Here is a 19,005-nt window from a genome sequence, read left to right on the forward strand (position 1 = left end):
ACAGTGACATTTTACACTGTACATACTATGGCCACTTTCCAGAATCCTTCTCTTATTAATTATTCCAGGTGCTATAATAATAAAGTAATAAATATTAAATAATGTATTTATGATGATTCAATTTGCTTGACTATCCGCTCTGTGCAGAAAGCTTTTAAATGTTTAAACTGTAGAGATAAAATCATTTTGCTGCTGTAAATTCAGCATTTTGTCTTATTTTCAATGTAAATCTAATATAATCTGTTTCTTAATGTATTTTCTTAGAAAGACAGTGTGTTTTAATCCATAATTATGTGGATATGCATATCAGTTTTTAGTGAAATATAAACCCCCAAGAAAGGCAGGGAACTTGCTTTAAAACTAAATATGTTCCCTAAAGCGTGGACAGACCTACAGACCCATGACACTCTTACTCAGTTAGCTAGCAGCTAATGACCAGCACAGTTGTGCAGTTAATAAAAGGACAGGTAATATTTGTCGTGCTGTTGCACACACAGCACGCTCATTTGTCTCATCAGTTACCACAAGACAATTTACCAACGTGTAATAATAACTTAATACTCCTGTGTGTTATAATTCAATAGAAGGACTAGATGTTACAGTGCCTGATAATCCACTGCTTCAAATGGAGAAAGTCTTGGTGGCTGTTATGAGGACAGCGGAACGCATCGTTGTGTGCCTCAACTTCACGGCGTGTTTCGTCTTTTATCACAAGTTAATCTGCCATTTTTTACCTTCCTTGGTTTGGTTTAGGAATTGGAGATCTGATCTAGACTATAATTAATTAAATCTTGGGACACATCGTCAGTAGTGGACCTTGGATTCATCGGGTTTTTCGGCCATTATCACCAGACACCCTCATCCAAGGAGGCTCTGCTAGGGTTGAACTAGTGTGTCACTAGTTTATGTTAACATTGTTATTTCTCTTCTACTTTCTTCTGTTTAGTTTTCTACCATTTATCCACCGCAGCACGGTGGCACAGCGGTTAGCACTGTTGCCTCAGGTCCCGAGTTCAGTGCCGCCATCAGGCTGGGGTCTGATGTTTGCATGTTCGTGTGGGTTCTCCCCAGGTGCTCCGGCTTCCTCCCACAGTTATGCAGTTAATGGGGATAGGTTAATTGGAAACACTAACTTGCCCATAGTGTGAATGCACGAGTGAGTTTAAAACGAATGGTTGTCTTTGTATGTGCGTTAGCCCGGCTGCGACAGACCGGTGACCTGTGCACCCCGCCTCTTGCCCTAAGACAGCTGGGATAGGCTCCCACGACCCTGAAAAGGATAAGCGGAAGCGAATGGATGGATGGATGGATGGATGGATGGACATCAATTCACTGTAACTGAGAAGTAAAATTTTAAAGCTTTTAAAGCTTTAAAATTTAAAAAATTTTAAAGCTTTAAAATTTTGGAGCCTCACTTTTTCAAAGGTTGATAGAGACAAGTAAGACAAAAGAGACGAGAGGAGAGCCAGGAGGGGGGGCACCTGATCTGGCTTCCCACACCTCCCTGCCGGATCGGGCTGTACGCTCTACCTACAGTGTATGCTGTACACCCTGCTTACTGGTTTCTGTTGCATCAGTCTTCGTCTCGCAACCAGCGCGCTCTGCCATCAAGGGCGAGCATTGGTCAATGGTAGTCACGTGACCGATGCAAGCCAGATCATTTTATTTAGCGAAATTGTGATTAATAATTAAATGTTATTGTTGAGAGGCACAGGGAACGCCACATGCGCACACACCGTTAAAAAAAATGTCTAAAGAAAAGGCCACCTGGGGCACCATCAGGAAAGGGGGAGGAGCTCAAGCCCCAACCCCTGCACGTGCCTGCCACAGAGGATCAGGATGAGAATCACAGTTTCCCACGAACAGATAAAAAGTTACTGGACAGTCAAATAAAGGTTACACAAAGAACGAAAGAAAACAGCTGATCATTCAATACAATAAGACCTTATCATCCAAAGCAATTTATGTAAGTGTGTATGAACTTGTATTTGTCTATACAAGAAAGGTTTTATGAAAACTGACAGTATTTATGGTAAATTATGGTTACGTGTTAAATACAGTCGTGTAATTCTTTGTCAGCATTATGAGTACAACAAATGTCAAATTCTTTCGTGATTCATAACATAAAATTTAGTTACTCTCCACCTGTTCTCCACTCCTCACAGAGTGTCTAATGACTGCATAGACCATGTGTACCACTCAGTGATGTCCCAGCTCAACCAAGAACATGCTGAGATCCGGCTGTCTGCCTTCCAGATCGCCGGTGAGCTCTTCTCCAGGTCACACCACTTCAGGATGCTGCTAGTGGACAACTTCCAGGTAAATCAGCTGCTAGTAACTAGTAATCATCTGAGATCATCCAGTGCACACCAAACATTACAGGACCTGCTCTCTACTGGCAGAATAAGGCCAATGATGGCTTTTTATAGCAGTCACCACACTGCTACAAAAGCCATCATATCAGTTTTGACAATATCCTCAACTCTACTCACAGAAATGCTACCCTGTGACAGAGCCTCCAGGATATTTTTTGTGTTTAAACATCCTGGTTGTCTAGCGCCATTAGCATGCTAGCACTGCTAACTGTTGAGTCGAATGTTTGTTGTGAGCGGGTCCCAGTCTTACAGTTATTTAACACTAAAAACAAAATAAAAAAGTAACGGCGCGAAGGCAAACTGAAAGTCTTTTTAGCTTTTCGGCTGATATCGGTTCACGTTTGCGCACTAAGTGATCTGTGTAGGATAAATCCACGTACAGTGAATCCCATTCAAAGAGGAACGATACAAACACTCAGCTTTAATATTAGGATGTCTTTCTTTCTGTGTCCCCCTCATCTATTCCTCCGCCTCTCTTCTTCCCACAGGAGTTCTTGGAGCTGACGGTAGAGACTGATTCAGAGCAGCCCCTCCCTCCTCCTAAAGAAGTAGCCAGGAAGCTGAGAGCTCTGGCAGTCCAGACTGTGCAGTCATGGCAAACGTCTTATGGCTCTGCTTATAAGAAGCTGGCACTGGGCTACAACTTCCTCAAACAAGTTAAAAAGGTGAGCGATGCAGAGATACAGAGTGACTTTTATTAACTGGAAACAACCCATGTGGTATGAGGCTAATGCAGAGGCCTCGGTTTGAATCCGCCGCAAGACCCTGTACATGAGGAAAACACACTCATGAAACACACTGAAATAACATCTGAATTACCTGTGAGAAGATCCACAGGCAGTATGATACAAACAACGAGGTAAAGGAGTGTTATTAGGAAGCGTTCTGTGTTCCACTTATCAGATTTAGATTTCAGAACTCTCAGTATCAGCCTTAAAAATCCTCTAGCAGTTGGACTTTATGAAAAATAGAAGTGCACTACAGATTCTGGAAACTGCATGATGCTGGTGATCTGTAAAGACATGTTAAAGAGCCATATGTTTACCAGCTGCAACAGTGACATTGTTTGGACCTTGTGAGTGAGGAACCACCATAAAGGCAGTTGTTCATCTTTGTGTGCATGGGTAGATTTACTATTTGAGAAGATACTCTCTAGTTTTTGTGATCAACAATGTGTACATGCTTTCAGGTGGACTTCCAGGACATTGAGGCGAGAACAGTAGCAGAGAGGACGAGGGAGGAGGAAAGACGGAGGAGAATGGAGAGGATCTACAAGGAGAAAGTAGAAGCAGCAGCTAAAGAAATGGAGGGTAAAACGACATCGTGTTATCCCTGCTTCTAGTTTTAATACCAAGGTTTTTATTTCCATTATCAGAAACTGTTAAACACCCAAAGTCTCAGTGGTTTTGTTTGTAACTGGATCTTTACACATAGTGTTATTAATGTTTGGGCATTAAGACTTTTATATTGTTTCTTATTCATTTGTTAGAGTTACAGCAAGAAATAGAAGCAACGCTGACAGAGATGGAATCGTGCATGAGGCTGCTTTTCCCAGATTTCAGCCCCATAGACATCCAAACAGCCAACAGCAGCCCCTCCAACTCCCAGCCAGCCACTAAGTGTCCTTCAGATGATGAGCAGCCCTGCTGCAGCAAAGACCTGAGGGCTGATGACAGAGTGGGAAAGGTGCAAGAAAGAGATGAGAATACAGGAAACATGGGAATGACAGAGGAAAACAGAAAGAACTGGAAGGAGAAAAGAGAGAGGGAAAAAACAAAGAAAAGGTCTGAAGGTACAGAAGGCAAGGATGGGGAGAAGCAGGAAATGGACAAAAGTAAGGAAGCTGAAAGGAGGGAAGTCATGGAGGTGGAGCAAGAAGAAGAGAGCGAGCAGGAGGAAAGTAATACAGACAATGAAGAAGAGGCTGGTGATGAAGACTTTATCAGGAACTCAGGCCTCATATCTCACTCCTACAGTCTGGATCTGAACCTCAGTCCTGGTGCGTAGAACACACACATGTGGAAGCTTGATGTTGAAACTCCAGTGAAGAAAACAATAAATCACAGCAAAACCTTCGAACACACCACAAACGTTACTCCTGAAACAGCCTCTGGACATTATTAAGCTAATACATTTATACAGCGTACCTTATGAACTGGCAATTTAGAGTGTAGCATTCACACACTATCCAGTCTAACCACTTATTTGTAGGGCTGTGTGTCAGACTGCACTCAAAGTGATGAAAAGGGTTAGTTGCTACATCCAGAAATGTGTTCGACGTTTTATCGGGCAAAGAGCAGCAGTCACAGTCTATGCCACATCATGTCTGTGTGTCAGCAGGATGTGCATGTGTGGGTAGCATGTCTGGCTTTGGATGATGAACATTTGACTTTTTATCTTCACTCAGAGCTGATCGCAGTGCTGAAAGTGCTCACGCTTTTATCTCAACAGGGCAAAAGTAAATGCAGGTAATAAAAATTCATTGAAGACTGAGGCCTTTGGTCTGTTCAGTGAAATGAAGACGAGGGTTTGGGAGCAGCAGAGATTTCCTGTCTGTGTAAAGCGCTCGATGTGTTACGTGTGATTACAGTTCAGTCGTTAACATTCAGACATAACACAGTGCCTGTTTCACTTTCCACACTTGTTTTATTAAAGCCTGTAAACATGTGACTGCACCACAGATAAGTTTGACTCTAATAGAACTCATGAAGGATGTTGCACTTGTGGCATTTCATATACAAATGTCTAAATAATATCACGGGGCTCTTCTGAGTAGAGCAGCGGTGTCCAGGTAAATGGATCATGCTGTTTAATGAGAATCCTTCTCAAAACAGGCCTCTGATAGTCCTTCCTGTTAATGTGTTCGCACAGTCAGACGAGTGAGTGCAGTTTTTCTTCCAGGTCTTCATGTGAAGGAGACGGAGGATAACGAGCCGGTGGTTTCCACTGTGATAGACCTCCATAAACTCATAACAACCAAACATCTGCCAGCTGTGCAGGGCTGGGTTCAGGTAAGAACACACACACACACACACACACACACACACACACACACACACACACACACACACACACACACCCCTTGTGTGTTTGTTATGGTGTTACATTCTTTTAAGACTCTCGAGTGCCTCTCTGCTAGCGCTGCATTAAACATGAAAATAAGCTTCTGAGCACTTGTTTCCATGTAAACAGAGGGTGAGATATTATTTTAGACATTTAGTACTTTGAGAACATTGCTTCTTTTGATGTGCGTATATTTGTATCTTCTGCGTGTATGTAAGAATATATAAGCAGCATATATAAGATTGCGGACAGAGAGAACGTAGTCAGCGTTCTGAGAGTTTGGAGACAGTCTGCCTCTGTCTCTGTGCGTTAACTGTGTTACTGTTTTAGAGAGAACAAATACTGGTGTAAATACCTGCAGTGGCTCTGCTATCATACATCAATGTTCCTACATCAATGCTTAACCATGGTTTTGGAATCCACGATTATTTAGATTATTTCAAACCCGCTCCTGCTGGCTCACAGCATGATTTCTATTGGTCACATTACTGAGGGCAGCCTGAGCAGCTGTCTGAGGATGGATGGATGGATGGATGGATGGATGGATGGATGCCATCTTAGCTATACTTCTGGTTTCCCTGTGTGTGCAGGTGTTCACCAAATCAGGTGCTGAGGAGCAGCTGTTGAGACGAGCACTTGACCTGAAGAGGTCTTTGGAAGCCACGCTGCAGAAACACAAAGAGCTTCACATCGACTACAAGGCCAGGGTCCGCAAAGTGGTGAGTTATAGCTAACGATACAGCTCGTAGTTAAGATTAGGCACGGGGCTCTCTTATTGTTAAATAATAAAAAAAGTTGTTTGCTTACATTTAACATGTGTGAGCAGATTTATTTGGTGCTCGTATAGAAGATAACCAGTAGATGGCAGCATTCTATTGTAAATCAAATAGGGGAGCCTTCCATTACATAGGTGACAGTACAGGAGTGAGGACTCTGATAGAGCAGCTGCAGCTGATACCTGGCTGCCTCTCTGCAGTGACCGACGGAGAAAAGCTTCATGTTTCTCTAAATTCTGTTGCGTTCTCCTGCGGCAGCAACCTGAGTGTGTTTATAGAGGGACACTGATTCCTCAACCAGAACTCCCATTAAAATAAATTGCTTTTTAAAGGTTCTTTGTATTTGGAGAGAGAAGTTTAATGGAGTCCATAGAAGAATTTTCTGGAGTCAGCGCTGTCATCTCTGCTTCTCCGAGGACACTCAATATGTCATCAACTCCCTTTTAAAAAGTTTCCCTTTTACATCCAGGAAGGTGCATTTGGACTAAATTGGGTCCTTGTGTTTGTTTGGTTTTGCTACAGCTGTATATGTAGTAAAGCTGACTGAAGCCTCACTCTGTGCTATGTCAGCAGTACGTGACAGAGAAATATGTTGTACGTAAAGGCTTTGAAGGTGATGTTTACTTTAGCCACTTCTTTGTTGTCTTGGCAATATGTTCTGGGTCATCCATCTATCACAGTTCTGACTGAGGGGAGGAGGTTCTCATCCATCATCATAATTTGTTTCTTTAGTTGAATCTATGAAGATGACACATTTCGATAGACACACAGCAGTGTTTCTTTACTTTAAAGAGGCTTTAACAAGGTAATCCCTGAAGTGCTATTGGTAGAAAACTTGGAGTTCTTGTCGTAGTCTGCAGAGTGTCCTGACTGTGGCAACCTGAAAACAGTATGTGAAAGGCATGTTTTAACAGAAACGTTCATCAAAGATCTGACCTGGGAGAGCCAGTAGCAACAGGCTTATGGAGCGATGAATCCAGACTCAAAATAAGGAGAAAGGTAGAAGACTGAGTGTCTGAAGTCATCTGTAAAACATGCTGGAGGCTCTGTCATGGTTTCTGTCTGCATTTCTTTCAGTGGTGCTGCAGAATTTCCTTCGGGATTAATAAAGTATTCTGATTCTGATGTTGTCAAAACTATTTAAAGTACAACATACTGTCAGATTTGGATCCACCATGCAACGCCATCTGGGAAGCGTTTGCGTTGGCTTCATGATCCCAAACACACTGCCGGTGCAGTAGAAGCATACTGGGATAGAAAAGCTCACTATCAGTCATGGATTGGCCTCCCCACAGCCTGGATCGCGTGGGATCCATCTTCATAGACAGCAGATCAAAAGTTGGCCAACGTCGGAAGAAGATCTGTGCTGGGTGCAAATCCACCATCTGATCGGAGTTTGTTCTTCTCGTGTCTTAATAATAATAGATTGCATTTGTATAGCGCTTTTTGAGACCCTCAAAGCGCTTTACGATTCATTCACTCTCACACACTGGTGGAGGCAGCTACAGTTGTAGCCACAGCTGCCCTGGGGCGCACTGACAGAAGCAAGGCTGCCATATTGCGCCACCGGCCCCTCTGGCCATCACCAGTAGGCAGTAGGTGAAGTGTCTTGCCCAAGGACACAACGACCGAGACTGTCCGAGCCGGGGCTCGAACCGGCAACCTTCCGATCACAGGACGAACTGCCAACTCTTGAGCCACGGTCGCCCACATCTTCATGTGTTCCTTCTGGGTACTCTGGCTTCCTCCCATAATCCAGAGACATGCAGTTAGTAAGGTTAGATTAAATAGTGACTGTAAACTGTGCGACCTGTGCAGGGTCTCCCTGCCCTTCCCCGTTCCTATGACAGACTCTAGCTCCATTATGACCCTGGATTGGAGAAGAAAACGGATCTAGCCCAGACTCGGTTCACTTCCTTTCCCTCAGACATTTTTATTGAATTTTATGCATCAATTTTACAAAAGACAAATTGAACAACATGCTGTTTTCTTTTTGTAGAACGTACAACAACATGAGACATACATTCCTGACTCTGTTCACTTTTAACAGCTGATGGCTGATATCAATGAAAGCTGTGCATTAGTCCCAGAAGGGCTCTAGCTTCCATCAACACAGCTTCACATGCTTCACCACGAGCCGTGATACTCTCTGACTCAGTCAGTCAGGACTATTTTGGGAAATGTTAGTAAGTGGTGTCTTACGTAGTCTAGTCTAGTCTCACATTGTACCTCCAGGGCTTGTAGCTAACGTGCAACTATCTCTAAAAGGTTAGCTAGTGACAGAGCAGGTAAGAGTGAAAACGTGCGCGCACACATTGTGTGAAAGTGTGACTTTAATCGTGTACGTGTGGAGTTTATATGCACAGTTAACCACAGATTAGTGCGCACACTTTGAACGAGACCCATCGCTGCCCTTCTGTCATGTAGATGCTCTTCAGGGATTTATTGTAATCTTTTTGCACTGTGCAAGGGTCCCTTTGGGTCCAATCATATAAATGTGGTCAGTGCAGAGTGCTGATGCTGTGGGGCTGCCACTAACTTCTCGCAGCTGCACATCTGCAACATTGCTAGCACGCAGCGTACTATGAGGACAAGCCTTGTTGTGTCTGCGTCCGTGTCACCAAGCGAGCGCATCATCATTGTTTTTTGTTTTGATGTGCAAGGCTATAAAATATCCTCCTCCTTTTTCTTCTTTGAACGTCTTTTCCTGCGTGGGCTTCCAAGTCTCATGAGAGATCGAGATAGCAAGGATGGAAATATTAATAGTAGAGACATTTGGGAGAGGTGAGATAGTAGTGAGGTACAGCCATAATGCATAATGCATTAGAGGAGAGAGGAGAAATTGGGGAGCAAGGGGGAGGATGTACCCATTCATTCACTTCACCACCGCTAATGTGCCCCGTGGCTTGATAGCTGATAGGTCTATCTCGCTGCCTCTGTATCTGACTTGGGATCGCCACTCTGCTGCTGTTTGAGCAGGAGGGGCAGGAGAAGCGGCCCCTCCGACCAGCGGAAATGTCATTTCACGAGAGCTCTGCTTCATATTATTTGAAGCGGTTTAATGATGAACAGTTGCTGTTTTAGAGATGCTTACAACATGCTTGAAGTGCAGATAATTTCTAAAAGGGGAAAAAGAGGCAAATCCTAGAGAATCATTATCAAAGGACCGACAAATGCAAAGTACATTACATGTTTGGGGAAAAAAGGCATAAAATTTGTAGAGTCTGAATCCATCTTTAGCTGAACAGAGTGGCACAGTGACAGTGACAGAGCGCCGGGCGTCTTACTCTGCCTGGTTATCACTGTCAGGGACCAGTCTGCTGCACCAGCAGGCCCAGCACTGTGATAACCACACAACTTACAGCCCCTTTATCATAATTAGCTTTTCCTTTTTAACCTTAAAAGGCCTTCCATTACTGGGTCCTTCTCTGTCGGGTGGCTGACACACCACGCGATTGGTTTCTCTCACAGCGGGCCTCTCAATATAGTCTCCCATAACGGGTGAACTGCAGAGAAGGAAGAGCAGCTTTATGGAGGCAGATAGAGCTGCTGGTTTAAATAATGAGAAAAGAGAATCTAGGAGGGTGGAGTCAATTCAAATTCAAATTTTATTTGTCACATGCACAGTCATACACGGTACGATATGCTTAGACAACTGCTCGTGACCTAAAGAGAAAAAGACTATGAATAAGATGTAGGGCTGAACGATTATGGAAAATAATCTAATTGCGATTTTTTGCCCCAATATTGCGATGCGATATGCGATTATTTTTTAAGGTCTTTGTCTTCTGTATTATTAAACAAAGACAAGCAATACATCATATAGTATGGCCAATACTATATTACATTAATTTTAAACTGTTCTTTCCTGGAAGACAGACCTCTGTTATGATGACATGAGGTGATGCATGAATTGATGACTGACATTTTTATTTAACTTCTTCAATCACAACAGTATATTTGAACGTACACAATAGTTTATTTTTAGCTTACAAACATCTGAGCATAAAGTGCTGACAAGGAACCCTGGTGTAAACATTAAAATGAAAGTCAGTACAATGTGCAGATTGCAGAAATATACATAAACAAAATCAGTGGCTTTACCACACTCAGTTTTTCGACATCTGTGAACTACTAGACAGTCATTCAATTAAAAAATAATATTAAATAAATAAAACTAATAAATAAAAAATACACACATCTTACTGATCTCTGCAGTCAGTAACATTACACATAAAGTGCAAACATAATAGCAATTGTATAAACACACACACAAACACGCCTTTAAAGTTTAAAGGCGTGAAATTGGACGGTCTAGTTCTGATTAGCGTCACCGCTGTCTCGGTGGAGTTTAATAAACTCGGCCGTCTGCTTCTTGCTATCTAAAATATAACCAGACACTGGTGTAAATTCTCGACTGTCTCATACTTCTGTTTAATAAGTTTTCTGTTTGACGTTTAGTCAGCTGTGTGAAAACCAAGGAGGAACCCACCCGGGGGATTAATAAAGTTTTATTTTATCTAATCTAATAACTTTAATCTCAGCCAAACCGATTTACTCACGAACAAACAAAACACTGAAAAAAGCCCAACAATAACATTTTTAGGTTGTCTAAGTGACTTATATATTACGTTTAACCCGAGCAGCGAAACTCCGCGGTGATCTGAAAATGATGTGCCGGGAGTTGTGCCGTTCTCGGCCGCATCAGTGACCCTCGAGCTCCCGGCTAGCTGTCGAGCTGGTGGGTAGCAGACGCCTCTGAAAACGTCGAAGCACTTTTGCAAATATGGGATATCTTGATAAACCGAGCAGATATTTGATGTTTACACAACTACTTTCTCGCCTGAAAATATGTTAAAAGTTTATTTTGTGACCCAGAAAGATTAGTATGAGTAATTTTAAAACTTAGTAGCGGCCGCCATTGTTGGAAACTGGAGTTTGGCTGGGCCGCGCTATGAATTCTGGGATATGGTAGTAATTTGGACAGCCTTCGGCGCGTCGCTGTGACGTAATCGGTCTACAAATGCGGCCTCAGGAGGATGCAGCCCATGAATTTGGACATGTCCAGAGTATAATCGCAGCCTTTGCGGTTAGAAAATTGCACTTGATCATGTCGCGATATTATCGCAAATGCGATATATCGTTCAGCCCTAATAAGATGTATGAAGAAATATAAATATATATATATACAATAACAGCAGCTGTACAAGTATTAAATGGAAATGAAGAAATATAATGTCCAGTGTTGTGCAATCCACATGTGTAAGTGTCTTGTGCAGTGCAAATATGCTTAAAATGATTTAAGTGATGGCCACGCATCCAATCGAATTAGTGTAAACAGTGTCGAGTGGATGGGAAGTAAAAGTAAAGGGTGTGGGGGGAAACGGCCCTGTGAAGCTGTAGGCTTTCATGCCAATAATCCCACAGATGCAGTTGGGCGCACTCACGTTGCACCACGTTGCTCTGCTGTTGCACCTTACACCGAGACTCCTGCTATTACTTAATTCGTTTGTAGCATCCAAGAGCTTCCTGTTAGCTTTGTTCAGAATGCTGCTACCTCTGCGAGCAATGTTATCACAATAGATTTGTGCGTCCAGACAATCTGAACCTTTTTCTATAGATTTCCACGGTGACGGCGGACTCTGTAACTATTATATAATATAATGTAACTACGTTGGTGATGCAGCGCTGCAGGATTTGTTGGTGTCTGGGGCTGAACAATGAAAACTGCAGTTCCTTGAATGGCCACTTTAGGCTGAATAAATAACATCAGGATAGTGAGTCAAATGGAAACGCGTGCATCTCTAAATATATGCTATATTCTTTCTTTTTGAATGATCATTTCGACCTTTTTTAAATTTGTCCTTTATCCATTGATGGAATTTTTCTTTGTTGTGTCAGTTGCACGTGCTTCCTGTCTGCTGATGAAGGCTGTGACATGAAAAAGACAAAGAAAATCCCATTTATTTGATGCTGTGATCAACAGCAGACGACACTCTTTGGTTTAATATTGTTACATTGCAGGTATGAGGCTGGTGCTGTTCAGCTAGTAAAAGCTTTTTTTGTGTTTCGTGTGGAGGGACTTTAAGCATTTTAGCGCTGTCTCCTGCAGCGTCTTCTACAGGACCCTGCATACTTTTTAGAACAGCGGCTGCTTGAAATGCATTTTCAGTAAGAGCTATGAGATGTGAATCCTATATGCATCTGTCGAACCCCGCAAACTGAAAACGTGGGCTAATGTTTAGGAAAGGATAAGACACGCGGACTTATTTAAACATATCTGTTTTTAAGACTATATTCAGTCATTCCGGGCTCCATTCATACAGGCCAGGGCCTTGTTTACTGCTGATAACCCATCTTATCACAGCACAATGGATATGGCCGCCTGTTTCTCACTGGAGATAAACAAAGAAAGACTATCTCTCTATTTCTCTTCCAGCCCTCCCTCTTTCTCATGCGTACATCCATTCTCTGAATGGACCGGCTTCTCTCAGTTCTATACATAACATAGACACCAAATATACTTGTCTCAGTACCTTTGGGAATTTGCCTGCTTGATTTGGCCAAAAAGGTTTCATATAAATCCTTAGAACTTCGCATCCAGCCTTCATTGTTGTTCATTCATTTGTGGCCAGTCAGAAAACTGTCGGCTCGGTTGATTGGATCATCTTGTGCACATAACATGCATTTAAAAAATGGACGTAGCAAGTTTGCGAAGTCTCGTTCTTTTACGTGGAGCCAAACGGACAAAGGGGTGAAGTACGCGGTACTTCAGTGCTTATTAGAATCATTTAATGCAAAATGACTGCAGTTGCAGGTGTATAGGGTACATTGCACAAACTCCTAAGAAGCCCATTGAAAGTTGGTATACCAGCTCAAAGCGAACAATTCTCTAAATATGAGTGGATGGAAATGGATGGTTCTGCTACTGGAGTATAATGCTGTGAATCAGTGGGCACAGTCTGGTTTCATCAAGGATCTCTGATAGTATGAAAGAGGAAGGGTTTCCAAATTGGAAATGATGGATGCACTGAGATAGTCACGGTCCACCACTGACCAAAGGACCAAACCAGGCTCCGTAGCCCGGTCCTTCTTTGAAAGGTTTTTCTGGACATTTTAATTGTCTCGCCAAAGCTTTCAGTAGTTTTACTAGTAAAATAGAATAGCAGGGTAATTTCACTATGGTAGTAGGTGACAGTGGATAATAATGACTGTTTTGATCACAGATTGAGACGGGCTGGGAGGGGGAAATGAACTAGACAGCTGAAAATAAGCTCGCTGACAGGGGAAGGTTTGAGAAGCTCCAGGCTGGCTAATAGACCTGCCAGGCTAGGTTAGTGAAATAAAGATGTCACCTTATACATCATATAAGCTGACTGCTCTCCAGAGACAAAGGCTGCGCGTGTGTGTGTGTGTGTGTGTGTGTGTGTGTGTGTGTGTGTGTGTGTGTGTGTGTGTGTGTGTGTGTGTGTGTGTGTGTGTGTGTGTGTGTGTGTGTGTGTGTGTGTGTGTAATGGGGGTAAAGCAGCAGAGAAGAGACTACAGAGAGAGGGGAGTGCAAAGCTTTTTGTCATTAGAGTGGATCCCATGGGATCCTTCTAGGTAGTAATGAATAGAAGTGCAAGATGGTAATAGAGATGTGGGATGTTGTGGCAAATCAAGCCCTGGATAGGTCAGGCTCCACTGCGAGCTTTAGGCCTAATTAGTTTGTAAATATGTTGAAATCAATCAGAGGCAGCAGACCTTGGGTCTCCTCAACAAAGCAAAGATGGAAAAAGGAATGTCTTGTAACAGTGGTAATAATTGAAGCAGGGTCTCACAGATGGGTTACTTACAGGTTTATAAGTAAACGTAATCGATGATTAAAATAGCAAAGATGGCGGCTGACCCACCCCTGCCTCCAGGCCAGGTGGGAAACGTATGATGTAGTCCACAAACTCCAGAAGGCAAAGGTGATAAAATGGCTCTGTGTCAGTTTTGGGCTGAAAAGTAGAAGCGCCGAGTTACAGAGCAGCAGCCGTCCCCACGCGCACGCCTCAGCTTCTAATATCTGCACAGATGTGCGCACGTAATTTATGCGTGATATTGCGAAGAAGATGACTGTATGTTTAGAAAAGCATTTGTGTATGATGTGTTCATTAAGCTAACTGTTTCTCGCTTGCCCTCTCTTAAAGCAAATGCCTTGTGATAATGGCGGCATTAGAGCCAGTCGGTATTCCCGACAGACATTTTCCATTTCGGCCTCAAATGTACAATGAAATTATCTCGTCAGCGAGTGTGTGCATAGCCTGCCGGAGAGCTATATATAACGTGTCTGCACGGGCAGCGTTTTAGGGCTTTCTCGCCTCCTCGTTTCTCGTCTCCTCTCCTCCTTCCTTCTCCCCTTCGCTTCCTCCTGCTCACTCTTGTTCTCGCCCTCCATGTGTGTCTGTGTGCTGGTTAACCTGCCCCTCCCCTCTCTGCCATACACCTGACTTATGGCTGTGCAGTAATAATTTGCCAGGCCTTGGCAGGCTGAGTGTACATTAGCATATAAATAGCAGATGCACTGAGTGCCCATCACACTCGACTACATTTAATTTTTGGTTTATAAGATTGAATGGGTTTTTAAACGCAGCGCCATCAAACTTGCCAAGAGACAAATGAAGTCAGGGGAGCAGTTGTCCGAGGCGGCGCCCTCACATCATTTTTATAAAGGATAAGAGTCTTACTTAAGAGAGAGGAGGGGGAGGGCAGAGGGTGAGACGCTGTAGAAGCTGAATAAGCAGCACACCTGTGGATGCAGGGACATACTTTAGTTTCTAGTTGCACCTTTCCCCCCACAGCTGTGGGTCTGAGGCAGGTACTGTGTGCACATCTTAACATCAAAATGCATTTGCTGTAACAAGCTTCACTCTAAAGTGTGTCGGGATTTCCTGCCAGACATGAGAGAGCTGATGTTAGGTGACCTGACTCACAGTCACTGTCCAGTTATCGGTTACTTGAACCCCGGATGGAGTTTAGCTCAGGACTTTGTCTCCATCTCTGTGTTTGCACTGGTTTGCAGTTCAAATTACTTGTTGTTTATTTTATACAGCGTCTTGGTGCAGCCCCTCCCAGCTAGAAGTGCCCGTGTCAGGGGTGTCCCTTATGACATTGCATAGATCCAATAGTAGAAAACTTCATAGAGCTCCATACGCTGACCTCATTGGTCAGTTTGACTTTTAACTGGAGGTGCTGATGGTGTCGTATCAGCTGTGATGCCAGTGACACCACACGTCCTCCTCATCCTGGTGTCAGAGTAGTGTCCAGTGCTGCCTTGCAGCATTGCATCTGTCTCTGCTGTTACTCGAATACGTTAGAGAGAAAATCCTAAATTCTCTTACTTTGACGTGCTATTATTTTGTGGCGTTTTGATAGATTGTGTTATAGATTTTATTTTTTTTTAGGAAAAAAATGACAGTTTGGTAGAAAGAACAGAGTTTTTGGGGATGAGTTCAGTAGGTAGTCGCCATTGCAAACCCACAGTTGTTTTATTGCCCAAATAATGTATGGTCTCAACTTTAGCAGCCAATTTCAACAGATCTCTTTTTATTTGCTTGTTAAAGGAATGCTTATTTTTCATCCTCGCCCATTTCTCTGCTTTATTTTATTTGCCAGTAAACATTGCCATTACAGTAACACATAGCCCTGCTTTACTTAAACAACTTTTTATTTATTCTGCTCTGTTCCGGAGCTATTTTTATTTCTATCTGGGCCTGTTTTTAATGTGAAAGTTACCAATATTTGTTTTGTCCTTTTCCTATTACAGTGACGCATGGCTCCGCTTTACTTAAACTATCACTTCTAATTTGTCTGCTAGATCTAGAGTTTCAGTTAAAGAAGCAGTTTTTATCTCCCGTGGGGAACTCAGTGTTACCGTGTGGTTTTCTCCCTCTCTCTCTGTGTGTGTGTGTGTGTGTGTGTGTGTGTGTGTGTGTGTGTGTGTGTGTGTCCCAGGGAATAAACCAAAGCTCTGTTAAAATGCAAAGCAGCCCCCCGTGCAGCCATGTGGGGGAATAGAAGCCATATTTTAAGTGCTCTGCCCGTCAGCAAAATGTTTCTAGGGGAAAGCTAATTCTACTGTGAGACTTACAGCTCTGCCAGGCCGGCCGACAGGACTCGATGCTATCAGGATTAAATTAAGGTGAATTAGAGACAAAGAGGCAGAAAGAGGGGGAAAAAGGATGATGTTAGGGCAGGATTTTCGTCCAGCTGGGTGATCACTTCTTAGTCTTAGGTCATTGATCAGAACAGAATAAACCAGCCGGGATTAAAGTAGACAAGCAAAAAACCTATAGAGACTATATCTGTGTGTATATGTGTGTGTGCATTTGCTGTGTGCGGAGCCGTCGTCCTCCGAGGATGAATAAGGATAGCAGCAGAGTGGATAACAGAGAAAGTTTGGGGTTTGTACTCTTGTGTTTAGCAGTATTCTTTCAGCTTTTTCAAATAATAAAAACTTCAGTCAAGTATCAGGATCTCAGACTTTATGTTCACTCTGTGCAAAATCTTTCCTTTGAAGAAACGAATATTTGTATTAATAACACCTAAGCTGGGAAATGTACATGAACTGCAGCGTCTGCGGGGTTTGGGCCTGGGTTTGCTTCTTCCTCGTTTCCTGTCCAGAAAAGGCTCGTATTATTGTCTTTATCTTACAATATAAGGCACTTTGTTGTTGTGATTTGGTGATATATAAATAAAAATGAAGTGAAAATTGACTAAAGGAAGAAAACCCCACAAAAAACCCAAAACCCTGCAGTTCCTCTAATCAGCTGGCTCCAAGAGTGAGTTGGTTCCCACAGACTCCCATCTTATCATGGCTGGTTTTATCTGAAAATGTTTAGAGCCTGCTGCAATTGGATTTATGACATGATAAATAACAAAAGGTGAGTGAATGAATTATTTTACAACGAGCCTGTCAATCAGAGCATGACGCTTTGATCGACAGGTACGCTGACACACACACGGTGTGCGGACCTCACTTTGGCAACTTAAATGACTGAACTGTAGTTTGTATTTATATGTTAATTAGCACTTATTAGCAGGTATCTGTGTGATCCACCAATAACACATACTGATGCAGCACGGCGTGGTTAAAACGCCAGCAGTAAGGGTTGCTGTCACAGTGCCTCAGGATCCTGTAAATATCAGTAACAGTCAGTAAACAAAGAAAATACAATGAATGAATCGACGGTTTGCACTGTGGCTACAATAAACACAGCAGCTAGTTATTTTGGTTCAAGGTTAGCGAGTTAGTCATTTCACTCAGATGACTTCATGTCAGTGTTTCTAATTTTAAAAGTATTTAACTGCTGCAAAACTCGAGCCTTTCTCTATTAAGTCTTATTGAAATGCACCCAACTGTATGTCTGTGAAGGTTCTCAGTCATCCAGGTCATCGTAGTCAAAGGAGCTTGCAAAGAAAAGCGTCTGGACTTCTTTAAGTTGCTTGAAGACGTTTCACCTCTCATCCGAGAAGCTTCTTCAGTTCTAAGGTCAAATGGTGGAGAGTCCCAGATATAAACCTAGTGGGAGTTTCCCCCCACAGAGGGACAAAAGGACCCCTGATGATCCTCTAATCGCCTGAGCCAAGGTGTGAAACTGGGTGTGGGTCCCAATCAGCCAGAGTTTCGGGTGAGTTCATTGTGAAACCTGGCCCCACCTTATCATGTGAATTCCTGAGGTCAGATGGCCCAGGATGTGAGTGGGCGTTAAGGCATCTGGGAAGGGATCTCAAAACTGGATTATAGATGGCAGAGAGTTGGTGTCGTAAACCCCGCCTCTGTTCAAAGATGGTCGCTCACAGTGGACATAGATGCTTCTTTCACTCCTCTTTCAAACCATCTGTCCTCTCTGTCCAAAATGTGAACATTGGCATCCTCGAAAGAGTGACCTTAAAGAGTGTCTTTAAAGAGTGACCTTAAAGAGTGTCCTTAAAGAGTGTCCTTAAAGAGTGACCTTAAAGAGTGACCTTAAAGAGTGTCCTGAAGAAGCTTCTCGGGTGAGAGGTGAAACGTCTTCAAGCAACTTAAAAAAGTCCAGACGCTTTTCTTTGCAAGCTCCTTTGAGTACCCAATTGTAGAGTCTACCTTACAATATAAAGCGCCTCGAGGTGACTGTATGAATAAAATTGAATTGAAATTGAAGTAATTTGATGCATATTTATTCTAGAGGTTTTAATCCACTTGTACCGTATTTGTTCACATGTCATAAACGAGGTCTAATTTCTCTCTGATTCAAACCTTCTTCCACAATACGTCAGCCTTTGTAGCTGCATTAATGAGAGGTAATTAGGCTTTAATTGTTTAGTTGCTTGTTAACTGAATGTTGAGTATTGTAATATGAAGTGTTTTAATTGGTCTCTGCGTAGTGGATCAGAGGTGTGTATCCAGCTTTGTGACACGGTTAACTGAGTCTGTCCTGTGGTTGAGCTGTAAATGTGTGCGTGTATATATGTTGGGGGGAGGGACATGTGGGTAATTATTCAGGGACTCATTATTGGTAAACCAATTCTAACATTTTAATGGGCTTTATCAGCAGTAACGCAGCAGCCTTCTATCGCTCTCACACACACAATCGGGTATTACACTCTAATGAAAAAGAGGCGTTTGGGAATTAGAGGTTAGTTTAACGTTAGCTTTTACTGCTCCTCATAACACTAATCATTGTGATTATTATACTGCCAGACGTGCGACTCTGTGTGTGTGGCTCCTCAGCTGTTAAAAGCATAGGGCCACCGCACACAAATGCATGCACGCACACGGATTTGTG

General features: G+C 42.9%; 1 protein-coding gene across 2 annotated transcripts in view; it reads left to right on the forward strand.

Annotated features, from left to right (window-relative positions):
• The window catches only part of uvssa (UV-stimulated scaffold protein A), a 38,481-nt gene that overhangs the window by 2,813 nt on the left and 16,663 nt on the right, over positions 1–19,005 (forward strand). For both annotated transcript variants that reach the window (XM_085415007.1, XM_085415014.1), the window contains exons 3-8: positions 2,166–2,319; positions 2,864–3,040; positions 3,565–3,685; positions 3,865–4,374; positions 5,277–5,386; positions 6,029–6,157. In XM_085415007.1, the coding sequence (XP_085271133.1) occupies positions 2,166–2,319; positions 2,864–3,040; positions 3,565–3,685; positions 3,865–4,374; positions 5,277–5,386; positions 6,029–6,157 (1,201 nt within the window). The remainder of the gene's footprint in view (positions 1–2,165; positions 2,320–2,863; positions 3,041–3,564; positions 3,686–3,864; positions 4,375–5,276; positions 5,387–6,028; positions 6,158–19,005) is intronic.

This window comes from Rhamphochromis longiceps, linkage group LG2 (assembly GCF_057381845.1).
Source record: "Rhamphochromis longiceps isolate RC_006_pf linkage group LG2, R_longiceps_female_GT1.1, whole genome shotgun sequence".
Classification (NCBI taxonomy): Eukaryota; Metazoa; Chordata; class Actinopteri; order Cichliformes; family Cichlidae; genus Rhamphochromis; species Rhamphochromis longiceps.